The sequence below is a fragment of the Hakea prostrata genome, chromosome 1 (assembly GCF_041222555.1).
Source record: "Hakea prostrata isolate BN-2017 chromosome 1, UWA_Hpros_2, whole genome shotgun sequence".
Taxonomy (NCBI): domain Eukaryota; kingdom Viridiplantae; phylum Streptophyta; class Magnoliopsida; order Proteales; family Proteaceae; genus Hakea; species Hakea prostrata.
The window spans coordinates 61,616,937-61,644,793 of NC_142600.1; the positions used below are offsets into that span (position 1 = coordinate 61,616,937).

The 27,857-nt window shown below is 38.1% G+C and overlaps 2 protein-coding genes across 3 annotated transcripts in view; both read right to left on the bottom strand.

The window, feature by feature from the left end:
- Positions 1 to 15,578: 15,578 nt before the first annotated feature.
- LOC149029306 (putative F-box protein At1g32420) lies at positions 15,579 to 20,243 on the bottom strand. Its single transcript, XM_089141463.1, has 2 exons — positions 16,184 to 20,243; positions 15,579 to 15,969 (listed from the first exon to the last, which is right to left on the bottom strand). Exons 1-2 carry the CDS (start codon positions 17,447 to 17,449, stop codon positions 15,901 to 15,903), a joined length of 1,335 nt encoding a protein of 444 aa, XP_088997589.1. The 5' UTR covers positions 17,450 to 20,243; the 3' UTR covers positions 15,579 to 15,900.
- A 2,117-nt stretch (positions 20,244 to 22,360) lies between these two features.
- LOC149029307 (uncharacterized) overlaps positions 22,361 to 27,857 on the bottom strand; it is a 29,408-nt gene continuing 23,911 nt past the window's right edge. For both annotated transcript variants that reach the window (XR_016171027.1, XM_089141468.1), the window contains exon 4: positions 22,361 to 27,585. Coding sequence is in view for 1 of the 2 variants with exons in the window: in XM_089141468.1 (XP_088997594.1) it covers positions 27,475 to 27,585 (111 nt within the window). In the remaining variant the exon portion in view is untranslated. The remainder of the gene's footprint in view (positions 27,586 to 27,857) is intronic.

Below are 27,857 nucleotides of genomic sequence, written 5' to 3' on the forward strand. Positions count from 1 at the left end.
TCCTAAATGGCAATTGGTTCAATGCTTTTATGATGGATTTAGAGACCAACATAGGCAAATGGTTGATTCTTCTTGTGGTGGGACTTTCATGCACAAGAATGAGAATGAGGCATGGGAACTTTTTAAGACCCTTAGTGAAAACTCCCAACACCATGCTTCAGCAGCTAGGACTGAGATTCCATCCATTGGGCAACCAAAGAGGAGCGGTCTCTATGAGATCAATCCTACCGTTGAGATGAGTGCTAAGGTTGACTTGTTATCTAAGAAATTGGATTATCTCTTGTCATTAGGACAACAAACCCCATCTCCACTTCCTACAAGTTCTTCTCCACCTAATCAGATTGAAGCATGTGCTTTATGTTCTAGTCTATCCCATCATGTCACTGACTGCTATTTGGCTACACAATACCCTGAGTTTGTTAAGGAGCATGCACATTTGGCCCAAGGAGTCTCTAAATTGGGTAATGATCCATATTCCAATGCCTACAACTCAGAATGGCGAAACCACCCCAATTTTTCATGGCGAAACTCAATGCCCAATCCCTCTAATCAAATACCTTATAGGCCGCCTCCATTTAATATGCACCAAAATGCCTATAGGAATGAGCAACCATCATCTTCACAACCCTCACATAATTCATCATTTGAGGATAAGGTACTAAAAGCACTTAGTGGATTAGAGCAAAACACTCAATTGTTGCATTCTCATTCTCAGTCCATTAACAAATTGGAAACTCAACTTGGTCAACTAGCTGATGCCATCAGTAGGAGGGAGGTTGGTCAGTTACCTAGTCAACCAATAGGTAACCCTAATCATCAAATTGGGTCTAGGAAAGAACAAGTCCAAGCAGTCTCGGTTGTGACACGCAGTGGGAAGGAATATTATGCACCTTTGCCTACTCCTAAGCCATTGCCCATTGATCTTGAGAGTCGAGAAGAGGTTGATTTGACCCATGAGACTGGCAATGATGCACACAAGCCTAGTAAAGAAACACCACCTGTGAGTATTTCCCATCAATTTCCTTGTAAGGGGTTGCACATTTCGATTGTAGAGGGTCCTACTCCTAAATCTTACACTCCCAAAGCCCCCTTCCCTGAAGCTCTTGAGTCCTTAATTCCAGATTCTAGAAAGAATGCTAAGATGCAGGAGATGATTGATTTATTCTAACAAGTTCGTATCAATCTCCCACTATTAGATGCTATCAAGCAAGTCCCAGCTTATGCTAAGTTTCTAAAAGATTTGTGCACCCAAAAGCGTAAGTTGAAGACTCAAACACCTAAAACTGTGCACCTAACTGAACAAGTCAGCTCGGTAATTTCCAACCAACTGCCCCCTAAACTTAAAGATCCAGGTACACCTTTAATTTCATGTGTCATTGGAGATTTATCCATAAGTAAAGCATTGCTTGATTTGGGAGCTAGTGTGAATATTTTACCCGGTTCAGTTTATGATAAGTTTGGTCTAGGAGATTTGAAATCCACTGATGTGATTCTACAATTGGCAGACCGTTCAATCAAACGACCCCGTGGGCTACTTGAAAACGTTTTGGTAAAGATTGAGGATCTATATTTTCCTGTTGATTTTTTGATCCTAGATATGGACAATACAACTACCAATAAGTTACCACCAGTCATTCTTGGACGGCCTTTTTTAGCCACTGCGAATGCTTGCATCAATTGTAGATCGGGTGTCATGGACATATCATTTGGCAATAAGAAACTTAGAGTCAACATCTTCAATGCATCCTTAAGCTCAAATAGGGATGAAGAGTGCCTTGCGATTAACTTTATTGATGAGGTAGTGGTTGATTATACTCCAAACATGCTTATTGATGATCCCCTACAACATTGCTTGCCCTTTGGGGAATCTAACCTAAATATTGAAAAAGTCAACACATTGTTGGACTCTTCCACTTCTTTGGAGCAGTCATCATTCACATTTAGATTTGAGCCTCCACCTCCATTGGCTGCTTCTTACTGAGTCTGGCTGAAGACTCTAAACTTAGCGCTTTATGGGAGGCAACCCATATGTTTAGATATTATTTCTTGTTTTTTTTCCTTTATTTTCTTTGTTTGTTGTTAGGTTTTACTGTTGCGTGCTCTATCATGAGTTCAAACATCGGGTACACTCTTTCCTCTATTTGCTTCTATTATTTTTTTGCATGCACTGAGATCATTGCATAATTTAAGTGTGGGGGGGTGTCAACTCAAGTAAGACTTGTTGATAATTGGTAGAGCATTGTCACAAAGATAAAAAAGTGCCCAATTTTTTCTGGCTTTGGTAAGATAAATGTTTTAATTCCTTGCTTAGATACAAAATGAGAGTTTAAGTGTTTTAGAAATCCCATCTGATGTAATGAACACCCTCTTGAGAGAATAGTAATGGGTTTTACATTTTGAGACCGAGGTTGAATCGGAAAATAGGAATTCTAGGTAGTCCAAAAGGTTTGACCATCTAGTTATCTTGTATTGCCTTGTGCTTATGGTGACAAGTTGAGACCGATTTTAGACTATTAAATGTGAAGTGAATTGAAGTATAATGTGAAAAAAAAGAAAAAAAGAAGAAAAAAATGCTGAAGTTTAAAGGTTAGACCTCCTTCTTAGTAACCGGGTCTCAGTGTCACCAACATCGTGCCTCGCGTCAAACAGTTGGGGTGTCTTTGGTCCAGTCTTGGCCTATAGCCTAGTTGGCTTGAGTAAGTAAGTTCGAGGGGTATTCTACACCTAGTCCCTTAAGGCCATCTGGCTTGACAGTGGCTGACCCAACACTCGTTATATAGGCCATCTAGAAAGCTTAAGATGCACGACATTGCACAGACTAGAACTGTGACCATCAAAGAAAGAAGTGAATTAATGTGCTTATAAAGGAGAAATGTCTAAGAATGTCAATATTGCTTAGATCTTGAGTTCTTGGTATTATTTGGTACCTAGTTTAGTCTTATCTGAGGGTAAACTGGTAGACTGAAGATAAAAAGAGACTTCTCGATTGAATTGTTTGCCTAGAGCTAGACTCAAGAGAGGGTGTAAGAGCTTAAGTGTGGGGGTGCCTATATTCCCTTTAATCTTTAGTAGAGTGTCTTTGTCTTAGAATCTATCTTTCTACTCTTACTACTGCCAAAATAATTAGGAGAGCACTTAAGAATTTTGTGCGTATATTCTCTGCAAACACTCACGAGACACAACTCGTCCACTAGGGTAACCTAGGGGTTTAAAGGCTTGTTGCACATGCTAAGTGCAACCGTGATTCCTACGAAAGTGAATTAGGTTTTTCTTTCTTTATTTTCTGTATTAGTTTTATTTTTATTTTGTTTTGCTCGAGGACTAGCAAACACTCAAGTGTGGGGGTATTTGATAAGCATGCATTTACCATTATTTATTTGATTTAGTTCCCCATACTTATTTAATTAAAGAGATCTAATTGAGTATTTTTGTGTATTTTTCAGGAATAAGGAGATTTTGGATATTAGAGATAATATGGAATAAAGTTGGCAAATATATTAGATATTGGTGGATTTTAAATCATGGCATTCAATCTTTCTGCTCAAGAAATCATGAAAAGTGAGATCTTAGCCAAATTGGAAATAGGTGGAGGTTTAAGGAACAAAATTGGTAATAAATCTGAAAATCAGGTAAACAGACCTACCTTCAGTATTTTGGGCATATCTCTCTCATATGAGCTTGTATTTCGATGATTCAAGATGCTATGGAACGATATTGAAAATATCTACAACTTTCTAGTTTTGAGTTTTTCTAAATTCCGAAAGAATAAAGATCAAATCGACGGGTAAAGAGAGGGGATTCATTGTGTGCGGGAGACATAAAAGAGAAGCCAACCACAGAAAGGAAGACGGCGAATGCGGCTCTGATCTCTCTCATTGCTGAAGAAGAAGACCACATCTCTCTCTCTCTCTCTCTCCCCCTATGTTTCATCTTTATTTTTCTTATGAACTTTATGATAATGAGTAGCTAGTTCCTTTTCTTTGGGATGTAGATGAACCATGCTTATTTCATTAATTTGATTGTTCTATCTCTTCTAGTTGATTGTGTTTGAGTTTGGCCAAAGATGTTTTATAGCTCAGCGAACTAAGCGTGCCAAGCTTCCGCGAAGGACGATAGTCTTGCGAAGATAGGGCATATCTAGGAAAACCATCCTTAATTTACTTTGAAGTGTAGAGTATATCGGTTAGGGAAAAGCATTGGGGATTCGAAATCCCAAAGATCTTCACATATTCATAGTTAACGTTTTTGCATTAATTAATAGATTTAGTTTAAATTTAGTTTTGTTGAATTCAATCTTAGTGACTTAGCCTTTTAGTTCCCCATAGTTCGACCCCGTACTTTCTGCTTGCTAGATTAGTATAGGATTTTATTTTTGATTGGTTAGCGACACGATCACATATCCAAACTCTGTGAAGTTGTGGATAGAGTATCTAGGCAAGCTAAAATACTAGGTAGTTGTTGGGCTTGTTAAGGATACTAAGAAGCATCTGTGTTTGATGACATCTCCTCCTCCACACATGGTCATGATGGAGTTGGAATGAATGATATGCGATGTTGGATCAGTCATTCCCCATCATACATATAAAAGTTGGAGTGCGAAAACCCACAGGTAATGGAGCAGCCAAGATCTCAAGAACAAAATAGTCCTAGTTGAGAGCTTGTTGCATCTCATCAAGGACCTTTTTGTCTAGCTAATACAGGTAGTCATTCATATCTTTAATCTAATGACAAAGGTTCTCATCTCTTACTGCTGGAAGTGTTTTGCGTCCTCCTTTTGCGCACATGGAGGTGCTTGACTCAACAAAATGCTCTCTGGGAGCTTTCCTCATCTTGGGAGGTTGATGACCTTCAGCAATGGCTCTTACAAATGAATGTCTATCATTTTGTGCTCCTAGCCTATCAAAATTTGAGTGATAAGCTCCTTCATGGCGGCATCTCCTACGATCATCTCCTCTGTTCCTCACTGAATCAGTGGGGAGTAAAGCTACACCCTCTCCCTAGCTCTATCTTGCTGATCGACGAGGGAGGATTCCACTGTATCAAGTAGAACTGCAGTTCAACCTTTTAGAGGCATAAGTTGGCTCCATTGGTTCACCATGGTTTGGAATGAGTTCATCATGTCCATCATCCTTCTCTCTAGAGCATATCATTGGTTCATTTCATATATAGGATTTGAAGCCATTCCTTGAAGGGGAAGACCAATGTTCAATGCAGCTCAAAAGTTAGGGACTTGCATTTCTTGTGGAGATAAGTTGGAGGTATCTTTTGATGGACCATCTTTACGGGGATTTACTTTCTTCTTCCCTCCACACGCACATCCCTAGGACTTGGAACTATTTTTATCTGAGTTATCTCCTACCATCTTTACTTAACGTTATAAAGCACAAGGAAGAAATAGAAATGTCTTTCCCACAGACAGCGCCATATATTGCTCCAAAATCTGCCAAGTTTGGTTTGGTCCTAAAATGCCACGAACAAGGGATCTATGGATAAGAAAAATAGTGAGAAAAAGGGCCGTCTGTGTGGACTGGAAGCCACCTCTGATGATCAAGTTAGATTCTGGATAACACAAATCCTCATGGAGAGGAGTAAATGCCTGAAGAGTATGAATGCTCTTGGGTCGTTGCAGGAGTAAATGCTAAGCTTACTTGTCTTACCAGATTATGAAGTAAAGGATTACTCGTATAGGCAAATAGGATGTCTTTTGAAGAAGACGAACCTCAACCATCAGAGGCTTCTAATTTGAACATAGGATTAGGATTCAGGATGGCACCAAACTTGTGGGAGAAGCTAAAGGCTTGATACGGCTTCTCCCAAATCTATCAATGGTTCTAACCAAAGTGGGTTTTAGATGTGGTGTGTCCCCTTTAGACAAGCAGTAAGGAAGCAATACCAAGGGGATATAGTTGAGTTGGTGCATCCCTTAATAAGCACATAGCATTTAATGTACAAGTATAGAGCATTGATGCTCTGACACACGTGCAGATATACAAGGATTGTCTCTTGTCGACTCACCACTCTTGTCAAGAAGTGATAACCGAGAAGTTCACTAAAAACTTACGCTAGTATGTTGAACCTTCCACACAACAATCAATGAGAGCAATACCATAGACATAGTAATCTCTTCAAAAAGTAGCAAGCTAGTCCTTTTGTCTGAGTTAAAACTGATTGTCCGAAGCCGAACGATTCATACCAAATCAATGGTCTAAGTAAAGAATATCATAACACATAATCATTTTCTGGTTAACATCTTGCCCAGCTCATCGTTAACATAGAAAGTCTTATTAGAAACCCATTGGGCGCAATTCACACGTAGTGTCCAGCCGCAATAGTCACCCACTATCTATTGAGTGGCATGGACAACTAGAACTACAAAGAGCATAATTAAGATGCCACTAGTCACATCCATGGTTGTCTGCGGACAACAGTTTTGGGATAGAATCAGACAAGAGTACTCGAGGAAGAGGCAGGGGTAAGGCTTGATCCAATGGTTGTCGGTGAACTAAAGTTATAGCCTAAGGTCAAGGTATCAAAACAGCTTCTCAACAAAATAGGTACTCTTGAGATTGTGCTTTTGCAAAAGCCTTTAGCTCCAGATTCTCTCTTTTGGTTGAAGAAGAAATGGGAGAAAAGTGATGAAGGGGATAAACAATCTCTAAACCTTTTATATAGAGGGAAAATCGTGCTAAACAAGGGCGTATCTAGTGTGGTAGGCTTTTACCACTACAGAGTTTGAAAAAGGATATAATGTATGCAACCTTAACCTTCTTTGACACAGAAATAGCAGCTGTTTAATCCGGACATACCACATATTCTTCTAAGGTCAAGGTATCAAAATAGCTTCTCAACAAAAATAGGCACTCTTGAGATTGTGCTTTTGCGAAGGCCTTTAGCACCAGATTCTCTATTTTGGTTGAAGAGGAAATCGGAGAAAAGTGATGAAGGGGATAAACAATTTCGAAACCTTTTATATAGAGGGGAAATAGTGCTAAACAAGGGCGTATCTAGTGCGATAGGCTTTTACCACTGCAGAGTTTGAAAAAGGATATAATCTACGCAACTTTAACCTTCTTTCACACAGAAATAGCAGCTATTTATGCCGGACATCCCACATATTCTTCATTTTTTCAATACTTCATGTGTCCATGTTTTTTTCAAGAGTATTCTTTATAAACACAAATATAATTCTTTCTTCCATGTTTTTTAGTTTGCAAATTACTACAATCTACACCTTTTGGAATTTATTATACTATGAACGTCTTTTTATGCCAAACACTAGGGTTTTAAATTCAAAAAAAAAATATATATATATATATATATATATATATATATATATATATATATATATATATATATATATATATATATATATATATATATATATATATATATATATTTATATATATATATTTACTAATGCTAAAATGACAAAGAATCAAGGCCAAACGGAAAAATGGATCGAAATGGAGAACTTTGTCTCTCAAAACTTTCGTCAAAAACAACAATATTCAGCTACTTTCAAAAGCCGCAGAAAACCACTTTACAACACCAAGCTACCCTAAAGCAAAAAAAAAAACACAAATTTACGAAAATGCCACTAAAAACAATAAAATGCCCAAAACAATCCCGAAAAGCAAAAAAAATGACGTCTATCATTGCAAAGAAGTGTGTCCTTCGCACAAGCTTGTTTCAAACCAACATGACGAATTCCATCCCATTTGGTACCCTGAGTTACCCCATGTGCCACCCCATATGCGTCGCTCTCCACTACTAGGAAAAGATTTGTCCTCGAATATCCCTCATCTTCACTTGTATCAATCACTTCAAGTGTTGCTTCTGATGAATGATAAGGTGACAGATCTACTACATCAAAAGTGCCAAAAACATTATACTCACCAGGCAATTCAATCTTGTAAGCATTATCATTGATGTGCTCAAGAACATTAAATGGCCCATTAGCTCTAGGTTCTAATTTGCCAAACCTCCAACTGGGAAACGCTCTTGCCGAAGATGAATCCACACTAGATCTCCTTATTTGAAGACAACCATTTTTCTGCACTTATCCTCTTGTTGTTTGTACTTCATATTTTGTTTATTGATATGACCATGAATCTGTGAATGAAATTCTTTGATCTGCTTAGCTTGTTCTTTTGCATTTGAATTGAATTGCTTGTGAACTGGCAATGGTGTGAGGTCTAAAGGAGTAATCAGATTATGCCCATAGACTGTCTCAAAGGAACTCTTGCCTGTAGTGCTATTCTATGACCTGTAGTCTGCTTGAAGTATCACCAAATCACATTGGCAAAGACTATCTCCAATCAAACTGCGCAACAAATCTCCCAAGCTTCAATTGACAACTTTTGTTTGCCCGTCTGTCTGAGGATGGTAGGAGGAGCTGAACTACAGCTTGGTTCCCAATTGTCTCCACAAGGTACGCCAAAAATGACTCACAAACTTGACATCATGATCCGAAGGTATGGACTTTGGAACTCTATGTAGGTTAACAATTTCCTGCGAAAACAAATGAGCCACCTGTGAAGCATCAAAGGTTATTTTGCAAGGAACAAAGTGTGCCATCTTTGAGAATTTGTCTCCAACCACCATGATGGAATCTTTACTCCATTGTGTTCTTGGTAAACCCAAGACAAAATCAAGACTGATATCTTCCCATAGAGCAATTGGAATAAGCAGGTGCATATATAAACCAACATTAGTACTTTTGGCTTTTGCCACATGACACACCCAACATTTTTCCACGAGTTGAGTCACATCTCGCTTCATCGGAGGCCAACAAAAATGTTCACATAACAAGCCCATCATCTTATCCACTTCAAAATGCCTAGCTAGACCTCCTACATGACTCTCAATAATGAAGGTCACCCTCAAAGAGCACTAAGGTATACACAACCTATTATCCTTGAAAAGAGATCCCTCCACAATCTAAAATTGTTGAAAGAGACCTATTTTGCACTTTTTCCAAAAGTCTCCCAAGATTGGGATCATCATCATACAACTCCTTAAAAGTATCAAATCCTAGAACTCTCACCTACATAGTAAAAAGCAGAGAATGTTGTTTGCTCAAAGCATCTGCCACCCAATTCAACACTCCTGCTTTAAGTTTGATGGCAAGGAAAAACGCTTGAAGAAACTCCACCCATTTCACATGTCTAGAATTCAATTTATGTTGTCCATTGATATACTTCAATGCCTCATGATCATAATGTAAAAACTTTTTTGAAACTAGGTAATGCTGCCAATGCTCCAAACTTTTCACTATAGCATAAAATTCTTTGTCATAAGTTGAATATCTTCTTCTAGCTTCATTCAACTTTTCACTAAAGAATGCCGCAAGTTTACTTCTCTAACTCAAGAAACCCCAATACCAACTTGTTTTGAAAATAAAGATAACCGCAAGCGCACAGTATCGTGTAACTAACGGGTCGATCTCAGGGAAATATTCCACTTAGAATTTAACCTCTTAATGGTAATGCGAGAGTGCAATTATTCAAAGATTTTCACTAATTAATTAAATTAAAGCAATCTTAATCCATACATCACATGCAATCGAATTGAGACGAAAAATAAAGCACACACAACCAACACGTAAATAAAAGATAGGAAAAAAATGTGAACAATAAAAATAAATGGGAAGTGATCCGAGCATCAACTCTGGATCGAGGGAAGAGGAGTATAATTATAATGACTTTGACCTTGACCATTTGTTGTAGCTTACAGTCCACCGATCGGGGGAACGGATATTAAAGAGAAAGAAAAAAATACAGAAAGTAAGTAACAAAACAATAAAAGGAAAAGGGAAACCTTAACCAAAGAGAGGCACGACTTTAAGCATCTTTGATCAATGACCCAGGGGGAAAGGAGAACAATAAATAAATGCTGAAAATAAATCCCAAGTTATGAATATGGAGGGGTAGACAGAAGCGGGAACGGAGGGGGGAGAGAAAATTATTGGCGAAGGTTACTTACTCACATCTTTGAATCTTTAAAAAAAAACTTGAACAAACGATCGAATCTCAACAACCTTAACAACCAAATCTAGAATAATCTAGATCTGCAACTGCTAGACCTAGAGAGAAAATGAATCCTCAAACTTGAAACTTGAACTTCAACTAGAAATTGAAGTTGCATTGATAAAAAGAAAGGAAATACACTTGCATAAAATAAATTACACAACTTCAACATTCATTGCAATACATAGAAAAATTAAAACCTAAACATTCAATCTAGAAACTAGAACCTACAAAGTAATCAAAGAACTAGAGAAAACCTAGAACAAGCTAAAGAGAATAGAATGTGCAAAACTTAAATAAACTAAAGAGAAAATAAAGTGTATTAGATCTAAGAGAGGAGGGTATATTTATAGGAAATGGTGAATGATTTACAAATAAGGAAATAAATAAACAAATAATAATAATAACTAAGGAACAAAAAAGAGTGAAATAAAAAATAAAAATAAAAACAAATAAAGAAGGACCTAAATTCGTTAGAAATTCTAAGTGTAGAGAGAGAGAGAGAGAGAGAGAGAGAGAGAGAGAGAGAGAGAGAGGGGGGGGAGAATTTTAATAAATAAATAAATAAACTTGATCGTAACGTGAAGAAAAAGAGGAAGAAGGCAAGAAGGAATATATATATATATATATATATATATATATATTAGAAAAGTGATTTGGGTTAGTTAAGGAAAAAAAAATAGTGAAAGGAATAGAAAGTGGGGGGAGAGAGAGAGAAAACTAATTAGATAAATAAATAAAATCTAATAAAATAAAATCTTCTAGAAAATATATATAAAAAAATAGAAAGTCATAATCTTTGACTACTTGTGGGCCCCACACATTTTCAATTACAATAAAGAAAAATAAAATAAAAACCCTAAACTAATCGCAGCCGTAGATCAAAATTGGCTTCTTTATTTCTAAAATAATTTGGAGTTGTCCCATAATCACATCTCTAGCCTATCATGCTCCAAATCAGGCCCATTTCCGCACTTGAGAATTTGAACGTACTTCTTGACGTGTAAAATCACATTTCATACCCAAAACTTCAAATATTCGTTCAAGTCCTAAAAATCCATAAAATCTACAAAAACAACATAAAACACAAGGTAACTCCACTCTAAGTGTGTAAAATGCATGCTTTTATGTCCTAAGATTTCATAAATAAATGTGTTCATCACAATGCACCTCAAAAACGACATTAAGATCTAGCAGCACTAAAATTAGGTCTTCGGTCACTTTCTGCTTCAACAAATGGAATGCAACTTCGACCTCCTTAGTCCACATAAATCTGTTTCCCTTAATACAATTTGTAATAGGTGCAATGATGGTGATAAAATTGCGAATAAACTTGCGATAAAATGATGCCAACCCATGAAAGCTACGAATCTCAAGAAGATTCCTTGGCACCTCCCAGTTTGTAATTGCCTCTATCTTGCTTGGATCCATCTAAATGTCATCTTTTGACACAATATACCCCAAGAAGATCATTGGATCAAATAAAAATTGACACTTTTTTTTTATATTGGCACATAACTTTTACTCCCTCAAAGTCCCAAATGCTCTTTTCAAATGCTACAAATGTTCCTCTATCTTAGAACTATAAATTAGTATGTCATCAAAGTAAACAACAACAAACTAACCTATAAAATGATGAAAAACCTAATTCATCAATCTCATGAAAGTGCTTGGCATGTTGGATAACCCGAAGGACATGACCATCCACTCATATAGATCATCTCTAATCTTAAATGTTGTCTTCCACTCATCTCTAGGTCGCAACTGAATTTGGTGATAACCACTTCTCAAGTCTACTTTTGAAAAGACAAATTCTTCATGTAACTAATCAATAAAATCATCAAATCTAGGAATAGGAAATTGATACTTGATTGTGATTGTATTGACAGCCCTACTGTCGATGCACATTCTTCGAGACCTGTCTTTCTTGGGCACTAATTAAGCTGAAATTGCATAAGGATTCATGCTCTCTCGGACTACTCCTTTCTTTAATAGTTCTTGCACTTGCTTCTGCATCTCCTCATGTTCATTTGGACTCATTCTGTAAACTGCTTTGTTGGGGATAACAGATCCTAGAATGAAGTCAATGCAATATTGAATGTCTCACATAGGTGGTAACCCTGCTGGTATCTCCTCTAATACAACATCAACAAATTCCTTAAGCAAAGGCATGACTCGCAAAGGAATTTATGGACTATCAAAATTATGGTCCTCACAACACATGCAAAAATCTCAGATGCTTTAACTGTCTCCTCTTAGAACTCTAACCTGGACAACAAACCATTCTTTGCCTCTTTTCTTAAATCTGAAAGACCAAATGTAATGGTTTTACCATCCTTCTTGAAGGTGTAGGTGTTCTTGAATCTATCACGTTGTGTCTTTCTGTCAAATTGCCACGGCCTTCGGCCTTCCTAATAGAAAATGACAAGCATCCATGGGGATCACATTACAACATATTTCATCAACATATTTCATCCCAATAAAAAACTACACAAGGCATCTTTTTTTGTCACTCTCACCTTGTTCCCTTTCTTAAGCCATGATAGTTTATATGGTTGAGATGATCCACTATTTTCAATCCCAATTTTTCCACAATGGTATAGTGGACACCACATTCTCGCAACTCCCTCTATCTATAGTCATACTACAGACTTTTCCTTTATGAGTGCACTTAATATTAAAGATGTTTATGTGTAACAACCCCCATATTTCTAACCGGGATCCGTATTGCAGGTCCGAGTACCTGAAGATCCAACTGCAATAAGTTTTGGAGTATCCATATTGAAGTCCATGATCCCATACCCTGAGCCCATGGATGTGAATTCCACTAATGAAGAACCTGCCTTACTGGGAAGTCAAAGAAAAACCTATAAAAACCCTAAAAGAAGGACTGGGAAAGTAGATCATCAGTTGGAGTCAAGATGTGTTTGAGGATGTCTGCAATCAAGGTAACATCACCCCCACATATTGTCTGCTATTATTTTGTTAAACTCCTAAAAATATTTTAAAAAATAACATGCTTTCTAAACTAAAATACAACAAAGAATGAGGGGGTCTAGTCCAACTTGGGATGTAAGATGTAACTAGTGGACCTTAATTTAATCGGGAAAGGGTTTGGTATCAAGTGTAACTTCTCCTGAACTTCAAATAAGATCTAGCGGATTCAACATTTTGGCGTCAAGGATGGATGAGGATAATCTTGATTTAGGGTTAGGATTGAATATTTGATCTAAGCTGATATTTAGGGTCAATGCTAAGGTCTTAAAAAACCCGACCTTGTTGCAATTGTAGTCTAGTATAATGATGGACGTACAAACTGATTATTTCATTAATATACATTGTGAGAGGATGCTAACACGAGTGTAGATCATCTCCTATGACGGCTTTATAGCCACAAACTATGTGGGGCCCACAAGTAAAAATTAATAATTATTCTTTAGAAAAAAGAAAGAAAAAAAAAAACAAAAAAACAAAAAAACAAACCATCACCTTAATCCTATGGGCCCCTTATAATTCGTGGTCAATAGCCGATGCGGAGTATTGCTTCCCATCGGGGTAGATGATCCAGACTCTGCTAACACCTGTCGTGGTTGGTTTTTTTATTTTTTGCTAAATTGAATTGTGGTGAGTGTTCTGATCATCATGCCACATGATCTCCTCATTGACTATGCATGCTATTCTTTCTTTCTTTCTTTTTCTTTTCTTTTCTTTTCTTTCTTTTTTTTTTCTTTTTTTTTTCTTTTTTGAACTAAGGTTCATCCGGGCCAGGTTACGCACACCACGATTTACTTCCTCAGGGGGTGAGCTTTTATATTAATGCCGTTGAGTGGGTGCGAACCCAAGACCTCCCCTAGGGAAGTTGGGTCTTTAACTGCTTTAACATACCACTTTGGCACTATGCATGCTATTCTATTTGCTAGGTGTAGGTGTAGGGGCCAATTCATGAACACTGTTCTCTTTCCCTTGGAGTATGGGTAACAAGGGTTTTTATAGTCTATCATAATACCAGTCATAGGGAGTGGAGGCCCATAGGCCCATTGGATGGAAAGAGGGGGTGTTAATGGACTGTTTTAGTTTAATTTTTATCTTAATCTTTTAAATTTAAAAGCTCAGTTTTGACACTTCCATCATTTCTATTCACCCCTTTATCTTCTATTTTTAAAGAGATTTTGTTAATAAAAATATTAGTTAAATCTGCTTGTTATGCATTTTAACTAAGATCTTACTTAAAATGGCTCCAGTATACTTAATATACAAAGCGTTTAACGGGATTATCGAACTAGAACTAAGTTGCTTCGGATTTAAACCCATTTCTGAACGGATTTGGTTCTTGGATCGTATTTGAATTACACTCAGTGCTTAGGACAGAACTAGAGCAAATAGCCAAAACCGGACCCATTGATACCCTTGATCGTAGAAGAAACATGTGAGTATATCTTGTCAACCAATCCTTGGAAATACCAGCATTTCCTCCATGCTACTGTGAACCAAGGCACACATGACTAATCTGTGAAATGATCAGTACAATAGCAACCTGTGTTGTGCATTCATCAAATTGCCTTTTGTTGTAACCATGGGTACAAAGAATATCTCAGTTCTTGAGGATAGGACCTCCGATATCCGCCAATCTTGTCGCCAACAATGACGAAGAACCACAAGATCACAAACATAACCAAAGATAGAATTGCTGCAGGATCACTCTAGAAATTGGTTTAATTTTATACAACTGCAAGCAAACTTATGATATAATGCCGGTTCTAATTTGTTAGCAAGGCAACATAGCAAGGGTGGGGAGGGGGGGGAAAAGAAGAAAATTCACATACAACATATAAGTTATGTGATCCATCCAAAGATTGTCCATGGCAGAGCATATGATGGTTTTCACCAAGAAAAAGATAATAGCAGTACACCTGTAATTTCATTTCCACCCTATTAAAACAGATAAGAGATGCATCTGTAGCAAAATAGAAAAACCCTCAACCCAAAAGATGACCAAAATTCCCCCCGAGCATCTCTTCACAATAGGGTCTCATAGTATCTTCCAGAAAGATTTCAAAACAGACAGGTTTAGTTGAGATATTTCCACATGCTAATGTGATTGCAACGATCACAGATTATGAAACCACCTGTAAAATGTGTACACACAGCCTGAAATTTAAAGGGAAACCACCATGTCTGTCAATTAAGCCACAGATTTCAGGCAGATAATAAACCAAAACTGAAATCTATGTCTGCGGAATTTAGACCCATGACAGTGGTTCTAGAGCACTTCTCTTCTGGTGATGCAAGGATAGGTGTCTAGTAGGGAAAATATACTGCTCTACTAGGAAATCGACTGAACAGAAGGGCTAACGAACATAGATTCAACGAGTACATGAAAGGTTTGATAGCACCTCCTCACATTCTCATGATATATACACTGCTAACAGAGAAATTTCAAACTTCCTCAAATAAAAGGAAAGGCAAATGAACATGCTACCTTTATTCAATGCAACTCTTCCAAACTAGCATATAAGGAATTATCCATGAAAACAGAAGCCAGTAAAACATTTTTAGTATAAGCCCTATTGATATATGAGGAAGTTCGGTACAACATTCAACTATAAAGAAATCCCACTAGATTCACAAGGAACAGATTTTGCTGACTAAACATACTTCTCAATGCAGAACTTGAAAGGTTGAACCTGAAAATTAGTTTATGGAATAATTACAGCCTAAGAGACAGGTTGGCTTTCTACTTTTGCTACAGCTTCAACTGCTTCAATGTTTGTTTGCTTAGAGTATAAACTTCCATTCAATAGCTTCCGGACTGCTTCAACATTCAATAACTATTACTGATAAGAATATGAAAGGTTAAACCAGAAAACTTTGCTTATGGGCTACTGACAGCCTCAGTGACAGTGTTCGTTTCTCCTTCAGTTTCAGCTGCGTCAACATTTGCCTGCATGATGGAATAGTGACCTTGTTTCAATAACTAGCCAACAATTTCAACATTTGTTAAATACTACTCACAAAAAATTTCAATCTAAAAACAGAGGAATAGGATAATTAAGAATTTAGACATTTGAGGCTATAGCAATACCTAATCAAAAACAAAACAAAATATATAGAAAAAAAAACGGTTGAAAAAAAAAAAAGGAAAACATGATGCATACCTGCGCAAATGGTTTTAGTGAGCGCAAACTCTCCACATAGAAAGTGAACTGAAATCTTGGCATTCTTGGTCTCGAATGCAAAAATCCCTGAAAACTCTTTGTTTTGAGGTTGTAATAGCCCAATCCTTTCAAATAAGTTGAAATTAATACCTTTGAGCCCTCTATGTCTCTGGGTACATAATACTCATCTTCCCCTAGGTGGTAGATATGGGGCAAGGCATTCAGATCAATATTGTACATCTTCACCCATGTACCACTAACATGGTCATTGCCACTCTCGTAGCAGTAGCCTTCAAACATCCATATGCTCATTACAGTACCCACCGTACATGAAAGGCATAGCAACTCTCTCAACTCTACCAATTGAAGGTCACCCCATTCTAAAGCCCTAATATCGGGACAATCTTTAGGATGAGAAATTAATCTGAATTCTTCTCTCTCGACATCAAATGCAATGATTGTATTATCCGGGTCAATCATATGCCCATCGTAGAGTTCAGCATCAGCCATAGCATCATAGCGAACAAGCCAATGAATAGCTCCTCTAACAAAAGCTGCAGGACTAGAATCTCCAACATGGTATGGCGAATCCCCCACATCTCTCCAAGCCCAAGAAGAATCACAACCCCTTCTTTGTGTTCCCAAGGTAAAGACTTCACATCTCATTGTGAAGGGAGCATCCTCAAAAACGAACCCCTCTCGAATAAACTCAAGATTAGGAGCAATAAACCGAACCACTTTATACTCGTCAGTTGATTTAACATATCCGAAACCCACAAAAGAGTATTCATAGGGGAAAGCAAGTTTTGGGCCGGTTGGCAGTGTTATGGATTCATGAGTACTAGGATTACAAATACGAATGGTTTCATCATCATGAATGCACACGAAATCAAAATTTGTAGGTACCAGTCGAGAGTAGACATCATCAACCTGGGCCACAAACCGACCTAATGGATTCCTTTCTTTATCTATAGATTCCAAAGAAAGGGAATGGGGACCCTGTTCCATTTCATTGACTATAATTGATGAAACTAAGAAAACAGGAGGTTTTGATCTGGATTGTTGAAAATGGAGTTGCATGAAATAAGGATCACTAGATATTAGATTACACCATTTTTTACATACACACCTGAATCTCAAGAGGGTCCTCACAGGTAGCTTTGAAAGAATGTAAACCAACACATCTTCAAACTCAACCACCAGCCGATGCCAGCCAATCGAACTTGAACATTGTCTCTTAATAATCTTCTTTTCTGCCACCTCCATATATGTTTATCAAGATTCAAGAGCTACCTACTATAAGTTTTAAGAGAGTCCCGAGAGATTTTACAGAAAAATGGAAATGTCAAAGTGAGCTGTGAAGTACAAATAAGAAGACGAGGAGTTAACAGGCTAATGAAAGAAAAAGTACATATAGTCAAATCTTTACTGGATTTTCTGGAAGAAACTACCAACTCAAGAATTAATGGGAGAATCCACCAGGATGGCAATGGCATATTAAAAATAATAATAAATGCAAGCAAATCCTCTTCGAATTTTTTTGGAAGAAACTGTTGTTTCGACAAGTAATGCAAAAGATCCGCCAAGATATTAGTGGCATATTAGGAAAATAAATGAATGCAATTAACTCCTGATCATGATTTCTTTAAAGAAAGTGCGTTTCAAGATTTGGTGCAATTAACTCCTCATCATGATTTATTTAAAGAAAGTGCTTTTCAAGATTTGGTGCAAAGATCCATAATGATTTCAATGGCATCTTTTTGGACATTCTTTTATTGAAATTGTCTTCTGAAGCATACTCGACTCCATGACATCCTAATTCACTAATATCAGATTAGAGGCAAGAATGGATCTCATACAAGAATCCAAACTCGTAGATTGAGATCTTGGTAATAACTTCTTTTATTGGCCCAGCAAGATAAGATGGGGGGTTCAATTGAAATGGTGCAAAATTTGAACCTGTAGATTGAGATCTCGCAAATAACTTCTTTCATAGGCCCAGCAAGATGAGATGGGGGTCGAATTGAAAAAGTGCAAAATCTGAACCGGGATTTTAGTGAAATCGAGCTCCCAATTCGAGATTTAGAACAACCGAGATCCCAGCTCAATCATGTTTATAAAAGGACCAGACTCAACCAAGACAAGATATCTTGCCTATATGTTGATTGAGTTTCTATAGTTTCAGGTAGTTTTCAGAGTGAGAATTCACTGGATCTGAGCCCAAACCTCATTTATATGTGTCAAATCTTCATCTACAATAAATCTAGCCTAGATTCAAAAAATCTAAGCAAAGGTAACCATTTTGGAGCAAGTCAATTGTTCAAATATTGTTGGTTTTCTTTGATTGCAATATATGTCAAAAAGCCGTCTGATCTATGAGTTGATTGCACATATTTGCATCATGTGGCACATACAACAAGTTCAATAGCAACTTACTAACCATATGACATGGAAATCCTATTTGGTGCATAAATGTAGGGTAATGTTCCACTCGTTGGTATATTAGTCAATTGTAACTTGAACTATCTAATGTTTGTTGAAGTTGTCTTACATGAAATCTAGGATTTGATTACCTTTGATGATTAACTTATGTGTATTTCAGACTTTTAGCATGCGTAGTAATTACTAACTATGATCGAAATTCAGACTTGTATACTTTTTTATATATCTAATAGTGCCATCCATGCATATACCAGCCCTGGGGTGCAGCCCTTCCTACTTAAGAGGACACTGTGAATCTCAGTCTAAGTTTAATATGGTTAAAGAATGATACTCAAAATTCCAAGGACTATATCATAATGGGCAAAGAAAAGACTCACTTACAATTAAATTTCTCAATAACTGCACAGAAGCAGGAAAATAACAAAAAAAAATAAACTATTAAAAAAGGAACTTACGAGTCCATTGCCAAAACTGAGAGTGACATGATCATCACCTAGAAAGAAGTAATCAGACAACTTCAGGAGACATAAAAAAGAAAATTTTAATGAAAAATCGCAAAATGGGAATGTTTACCTAGTTAGAGAACTCAAATTTGAAAGGAGGACAAGGTTCTCCCGAATTGTAACTCAAAAAGTGGTCTATTGAGTAGACATTGCTAATAATCTAGGTATATTCTTGGTCTCCCCTAGGCAACACTTGATCGTAGCCATTGTTGTCACGGCACCAGGCGAACCAAGCCAGTGGAGGTTTGTTTAACCGCTTAGGCACCCAACTAGGCACTGCAAGTCTTCTTTTTCTTTCTTTTTTTTTTTTTTTTTTTTTTTTTCCTTTTTCTTTTTGGGGAAGCAACCCCAAGTTTTTCTAATATATCTCCTAATCTAGTGTACAATGAGCTATATAAAAAATACAAGAATCAATAATTTATGCAAGGCCTTTGGGAAAAGAAAACGAACAATTTAAACAGTATCAAGAAACAAGAATCCATATTTACACTTTGCTAAAATGTAGAAATATCACAAAAATTGAACAAAAGATATAATATGAAGTTTATTCACAAAGAATAAAGCTATGAATTGAATTGCCAAAAATAAGTATAAACTCATAATGTTATCAGACTACCAAATATACAACATTGCAATAAGTAGTACATTTTATAGAATAGAATAGGAATCTGTTACTGCTTACACGAGTCACATATAACCAATAAAATTGAAAGTCGACACAAGGCTTAAATAGAGGAGTAAATCAAGAAAAGAGACGAGGCTAAATCAATCTATAGCAATTTCAGATACCCAACAAAAATAAATAAATAAATAAAAACTTACAGTGAGGAGCAGAGCAAGAGGATGTGAAGCAGTGAATAGCTTCTTCATCGGCATAAACAACAGGGGGTGGGGGGAAGCCTTTCACTGTGAGGAGTAGAGTGAGGCTGTGACCAGCGTCCTCAACAACAGGAGGGAGACAAAAACCTTAACATGACTAAGGAGCAGTGGAGTGAGGCTGTGAGCAACAGCAATAGGAAAACAAAAAAAGGGAAATTACAAGATTAGACAAACACAGGTTCACTCACGCAAAACTATCCCCACATAGTTTGAGCAACTAACTAAAACAGTGTTGTCCCCTGCCCCTCCCCCCCCCCCATGAGTTTAACGCACGCCTTCATCATTCTTTCTTCAACCCTACTACAGAGTACAGCCCAGCTGCCACGACCCTGCCCCAATACCCTTCTTTTTCCCTTTAGCAGCACAGACTGAAAGCTAGGCATCTTTAGATTCTGCGTGCTTAATGTGGAATTCTCTCAAAGCTTAGGAAGTAAACGATGGAGGGTCATGATGTCAATCCAAGAGGCTCCCTCCATGAGTAATTCTTGCCACTGGACCAGAGCTTGTTGAACAATCAAGCGCTAATGAAGGAGTGGTGAGAATTGGAGGATTGCACCCTTTAGCAAAATGAAGGAATGAGCTGCGGAGCCGACTACTGAGTGGCGAAGGAAGGGGCTGGGGATGATGTATAACACCCCACCCAACCAATTATGGACATACCCGAATACCCATAGGGGTGATACGCTACAAGATCAGGTTCACGACCAATCCATAACAATACAATACCACATAGCATAATCCAAGAGCAAAGGAATTAGGGCATCAAATCATTAAGCTATTACAATCATGAATCATCCTCAAATCATAATCAAAGTTAATGAATTTGAAATCAGAGTATGAAAGGAAAAAATTGTTTAACAGCGGAAATCTAAATGTTATGGAAGAAAGTTAAGGCTACAAGTAGCACCATGTCTAACAAATAAATAGACAATGTAACTAATCGCAATTATGGCAACTAATTTTGCATAAGAAATATTCATAGCCTCAAAAAGGCTGAAGTCCATAGGAGCAGTCTAAGCAAGGGCATGACTCTCCGTGTACTTTGGTGTTCTCGCCGGCGGAGTCGCCAGCTGGTCCCTTATAGGACTCCGCCGGCGGCGAACTCTCCAAGTAAAGAGTGTCCTCATGACCTACAACAGGATCTAATAGAATATATATATATATATATATAAAGAAGATGAGTTCATTAAAACTCAGTGAAGTCAACATAATCATACATCGCACATCCGTCACAATATTAATATAATGAGATAATAAATAAATTATGCAAATATGTTCCTAAACTCTAACAAATGTAGTCTCCATAGCTGACACGCATTAAGTTGCAACACCAGCCTCCTCTGGGTAGTCTCGTCACTCTCCCTCATGGCACTTAAGCCATATTTTGGAACCCGTGGCAATAGGATTAGGTCACATCACAACGTGGTTGGAGATTAGGTCACCACTCTCTCACCAACACCATTTGGTTTGAGAACTAGTGCGTGTCAGCGCTAAGTCTAGCCCAATGCAAGGTCAATTACATCTCGTACTACATGTGGTCTAAATATCTTCCCTCATGCCTAGTGCCCTTTTGGTCCAGTATCTTTCTCAGCCTAGGAATGCTATTCCTCATGGCACTTAAGCCATTTTTTGGACTATCATTCCTTAACCCTATGGTCATTCACATATGCCAAGGCAGATGCCTCTCATGTCTCCTCACGGCACTCAAGCTGTCTTTTGGACGCCCACAGGAGCCAACCACTACCAGCATGGGTCACTCGACTTCAATACCCTTGCCGAAAGAGTAGTAGCACTCATCAGGGTCTACTAGCCAATACATTTAGACACCTACTAACCATAACCCTAGTGAGTCTAAGTGGATGCATAGGCACTAGGGGTTATGGGCGAACCCACAACCCAAGGTTTATATGCATAGGTAGTACCATACCACCCAACTTCAACACACATCATATTCTCAATCACCATTGAATGAATTGAATAATAACACAAGTATGAAATAACATATTACCTTTATCCACACAATTCATAAGAATGTATACGACATTTGTGATCAGATGAAATAGACTTTTAAAACAAATACACAATTGTATGATAATGCATTCCTCACCTGTCAATGACAAGAATGATCTCCAAATGTCCAAAAAATCCACAAATTGAAGAGTGTAAATAATCCACAAGAACCCTAGAAAACATGAGGACTAAGTTAGGTATAAGTAGGGAAACCACACCAAGCATCAACGAACGCAACTTGCACACTCGTACAAGGGGCGGCAAGTCAAGCTCACCAGGTCCAGTCGACCACCCCCTCCCCCCGGATGCGACCAAAAAGCCCTATTTGAAGCTCGTTTAAAAATCAAAAGATTTGGGAGTTTTTGGGACTTCAATGGAACAACAGTATCGCACCAAAAGCACCTTCCAAAGATCCCAACTAATCACAAATCAAAAGGCCCCAATTTGATTCTAAGAAAGCCGCATACATGCATCTCAGAGAGGGTCGATCAATCTCAAATGGGTGAAATGAAACCAACCAACACTTATAGAGGTTGGGAAATACAATGAAACAAGAATAAGCATTCAATTCATACCAACTTCCACCATTCTCGTCATTATTGCAAACAACCACCATAAATACCATGAAGGAAAGGTTGAAAATAGGTTTCTTAGAGTCTTCTTACCTTAACACACGATTATCCTTATGATTTGTGCTCCCCTCCCAAGCCTCCCCTCCCAAGCTCTCAACCTCCAAGTAGCATAAACAATTTTGTTTACGAGGTTAGAAAGCAATAAAATAGGGTTTCTTGACTTAAATTCCTGAAACTATCCTTTTCTAGGTGGGGACAATTTATCAAACTGACTTTCCGCCCCTATCAACCGCCCCTATATCTTTCACATGCGAAAGCCGTTTTCGACAAGCTTCGGAGGGTAGACTCCTCTAGACATTCTTGAATCAATGGTATACTTTACATTGGCATCGGAGTCCTCTAGCATAGGTTTTTGTGCATGCCAAAATGTCCTTTTTATGCCTTCCCGACTGACTTTCTCGCTCCTCTTGAAATCAATTAGGGTGGCCAGGTCATCTTTTAGTCCATCCAAGTCCATAGGTTTGATTCCTGAACTTTTGGTCTCAACTTGTACGGTCCAAAGTTGCCTTCTACTAGTACAAAACAATAGGTTAGTTAGGATTTTAGGGGATTCTACATGATGTTCACTTAGACATCGTTTCAAAACTAAGACATGGAATACCATATTCAGCACTAGCTGGGAGTTCCAATGTATGAGCTACCTTGCCAATGCACTCCATTACTTGGTGAGGGCGAAAAGATCTTATGAAATGCTTGTCATTTGATCTTAAGGAAACTAACAGTTGGGAACAAGATAAAGCCTAATAAAGACCTAGTGATGTAAACCAAATTCTAGGGTTTTTGAGTTTTGATATTATGTCCTAGAATTGGGTTCACTTTAGGATCCTCTATCAGGGAACCAACCATCTTGTAGGAGATCTTTGGAGGAATTAGGGCTACAAGTAACAAAACAGTACCCCAGATGGGATTCGACCAGGCTTAGAAACAATAAATTGTATGCTGACAAGCTTGTAACCTTGCAGTAATATCAGTTTCGGACCTGGGGAACTAGGCTAGGCTTAGATTCAAGGGTTTAAAAGCTGAATACAATGGCAGGCTTGAAGCTTCAGCTGCTGCTGTACCTTAATTCCAGAACTGAATACGTAAGTTAGGGGTTAGGGAAGGATTCTGTAGGAGTTTGCATGGTCTTAGAATGGGGCTGTTGTAGTTATTTTATAGTTTCTGGCTAGGTCTCGTAGGTTTAGGTCAGTCCTGGACATATTAGGATGTATTTGAAGAGTCCTAAGAGGTTTGGGATACTTATATTGGGCTAGGTTTGGGTCGAGTGTCAAGGGATGGGGCTGGTAATCCTAAAGGCACAAGGTGATTGGAGTTGGGGTTGGAGAGATATAGGAATTCTAAGTCGATTAGGGTTTAGGGTTTGCAAAGAAGAAGATGAATCGCAGAAAATTCTGCCACCTAATGGGAAAGGGCTTGATGGGGATTCCAGGAGTAGATCTAGGGTCTATGGATCATATAAGAGGTCAAAGGAGGGGCTAAGGGTTAGCTTTGATGAGGTTTCAAAGGAGGGAGGGTTCCTATCACAACAGATATAAAATGGCGGATGGGCTAGGGAAGGGAGGGGAGGGGCTGTACTTCGTTGGAGAAGGGAAGAAAGCTGCTGTTATGTTGAATTACTGCTGGAGCTTGAAGAACATTGCTGGAATTGAAGAAGAGCTAATACTTCCGACATGGCCCTTCCAATAAGACCATGAGTTGGATTTCCTGCAAACAGATTTGTATTCAATTCAACTTGTAATTATATGGTTTGAAGGCTTTATTTATAGCCTCAAATAAAGAAATCAAAAAGGACTCTAAGTTGGAAAATCAATTAAAACTCTAACTGGCTATCCAAATCTAACTCTAATTACTACTTGACTAAGACTTAACTTGCACAAGAAAACTCCACAACATACTCTAGAGGACTCCAACCCAAATTCTAAGAGTAGATATGAAGTCCTAAAAAAAGGAAGAATCAAAGTGGACTCAAATTAGGGGATCCCAACAGGCCAACATAACTGGGAATCTAACCTAAACTAGGACTCTACAATAACTTTTAAATACTAAACCAAATAATAAGATCTAGACAAACTAGACTCACTAAGACCCAGACCTAAAACACCAAAATTTTGCCAAAATTACCAAAGTGCCGCTGGTTCAAATTTGGGTCCTAAGGTTTAGAGAATCAACCATGGGCCCTGCAGAACCCCTAGAAATAATTTACATCACCTGGTCTCCCACCTTGAACTCTTGTTTGCTTGATCATTCATACATGACTTAGAACAAACCAAGTTCTGCTGGAGGATTTTGAGACTTGAGATCCTAAGCACAACTTTATTGGTTGATGAATCCAATTTATAGAGTAAGAGAGTCAGAGGAGGCCGTCCATAGAGAGCTTCGAAAGAAGTCACTCCGGTGGCTGAATTGTAAGTTATATTGTATAAGTAATAGTATTTTGGCCAACCCAAATGCTTCACCCACTGAACTGGCCCGTCAGCAACAAAACTACGTGAGTACATTTTCAAACACCAATACCTTGGTATGGCATTCTGTCAGTGGGTGATAAGAGGTACTTATAGCCAGAGTTGTTCCCTATAAGTTCAATAAATCTTGCCAAAATAATTAAACTAGGGAACAAGGGGTCTATATCACTGAAATCACCCGAGGAAACCAAGTTAGTTTAATTATTTCTACAGTTAAAATAGCAGCCACCTTATAGCTTATGTAATGTAATGGCAGATGGTAGAAATGGCCGTACTTGGTCAATCTATCTAAAACCGCCAGGATGGCTTTCCCTGTCAACATTGTTAGCCTACTAATAAAGTCCACTGAAACATCTTCCTGAACTTGCTCAGAATGGGGAGGGGCTGGAGTAGCCCTGTTGGAAAGGTGTGTTCTGATTTCATTTGTTGTCAAATTGGACACATTTGCAAATAATGCTTCTTGGGACATCCCTCTCTAATATAGAATTGCAGAAATTCTCTTATAAGTTCGTAGATACCCAGCACGTCTCCCTTGCGTGAAAGGGTGAAATTCATGGAGGAATGTGTCTCTATGTGTAGAATCCCATGGGAAGAACCAGACTGTAAATGGTACAGCAGAGCCATGCAATGTATTGAGTGGAACTAAGGCTGATGTGTCCAATTGTGCAAAGATCTGTTGGAGCTCCAAGGAAGTAGCCATCTCAGTCCTCAATTCAACAAGGAATTCAAGTGTAGCCAGGGTAACAGAGAAGAGAACCAGGGGAGATCTAAGATTCAATAAAGGGAATCAGTCGTTGCATTTTCACACCCAGGCATATGCTCAATTTCAAATGAATAATCCAGTAACTTGACCAACCATGAGAAAATGGCAAGTTAACTGTCCTGTATGAGTTGACAACTGCAAGGAAACAGGGAACTATCTTTCGATTTATCATGAACTGAATATACATTCTTCTCTTACAGATCTCTTTGAGGTATGTTTCCAGGAATTTGATATTAGCATACTAAAGCGGGGACTTGAGCACCTCTCCTCTCTAAGTTAATCTACAAAAGCACCTTTGTTGGAAAGTTGCACAATTACCAGAATGAAGATGCAATATTCAGCGCATTTTCATTAATCTTCTGGACCCTTACTTTGATTCCCTTAATCAAGTATGTCTTCATCCTCCTAAGTGCTGATGATAATGGAGAAGGTGTGTTATGACTGGATGCCTTTAAACTTGTCTTCTTGTTTTTTTTAAAACCTATTCTTGATGGATCTTAACAATCTTTTTATAATCAGGTGGAACGTTTGCTCTTTACTCACTTCTTGCTGTATACCTTTTCAATTATTATAGCCTACTCTAAGCAAAATTTTGTACTAGAACACACAAAAAATACTATTGCCTTGTTGGTGTCACCTGTCCAGGCCCCTGCTAATTCCTGGGTTTGATTAGACCTCATGATAACTACAAATGCAGTCTGGTTATATCAAATCAAAAAGAATATTTAAATATGTAACTGAATCATGAGTGAATAACCTGAATATACAGTTGTCTCTCTGTCTGGGACAGGTTCCAGGTAATTCAATCCCCCCCCCCCAGGATTGTCAGATTCCTCATCTTCCATCGATTGACTCATCACAAGTGCTTCCTTCTGAGACAGAACCAGGGGGAGGATCACAATTATTCATTCTGTGAAATCTGCTGCATCTGGTCTGGAGAAGGTTCTGTAAGATCCATACCATTTGAGCCTGCAGGGAAATATACACATTTGGTCCTCTTGGCACAGTAGATATCCACTAGGGTAGAGGCAGCATTGTCGTCAGACTGAAAAGAGTGTGATACTGGCAATTTTGCACTACTCTGTAATACTTGAACAAGAGGACGACATCTATCACGTCTCTGGACAACTGATTCCTCAGGCATGCCACCCTGTGATCTTTTTCTTTTGGTGGCCAAAGAATTCTTACCGCTGCTGACATGATTTGCGTTCCCCACACTTCAGCCACCATTTGAAAGGATATCCATATATATGATCAACCCCCATGAACCCAAGAGAACCCTCTGGAGTGGTAGAGACAGATAGCTTTCTTTTTGAAGAAGCAATCCTCAGCCCAAAATCCTGCAAGCCTCTCATCCAAGGTATAGCTTCTGCATCTTCCAAGTTAATCTGCTGCCCCAGTTTGACTTTTTGCACCAGTGCAGGATCTCCAATCCTGTGATTTGAAATTTCAACATTTGCTATGATCATTTCCCATTTGAGATGTATTCTTCCCAGACATTTTACTGCATGTAGAATTAGAAACAACGCATAGTTTTTGCTGCTCCTTCTCAAGCTCAAGAACATGAAGAATAGCATCTTATCAACATGCATATTTCTCTCTATTCTTTATAGGAATGCCTGGATGATTCGGCCCTTTCAATACAATCATCAAGTTCCCCACAACGGAATGCCTTGACATGCTTGGATTTCTCTCTAAATTGTACCAATTCCTGAAATGATAATAGCAAAGAATGAATAACCAAAACCAACACGCATAACCCCAGAAAGGGTGGGTTCACTGACTCACATCGCTCAGTAATTTTATCCATGTGAGGGGGAAAAAAAACTTTAATCAACCAGAATAGGGATACTTGAGGAAAGAGATTCGGTAAGAGGCTCAGAATAAGCCCCTAAACATCAACCTATCTGCTAGTTGAAAATTAGAAACCAGGAGAAGAAAAAAGAAGCCAAAAAAAAAAAGGCACCCTAAACATCAACTTGT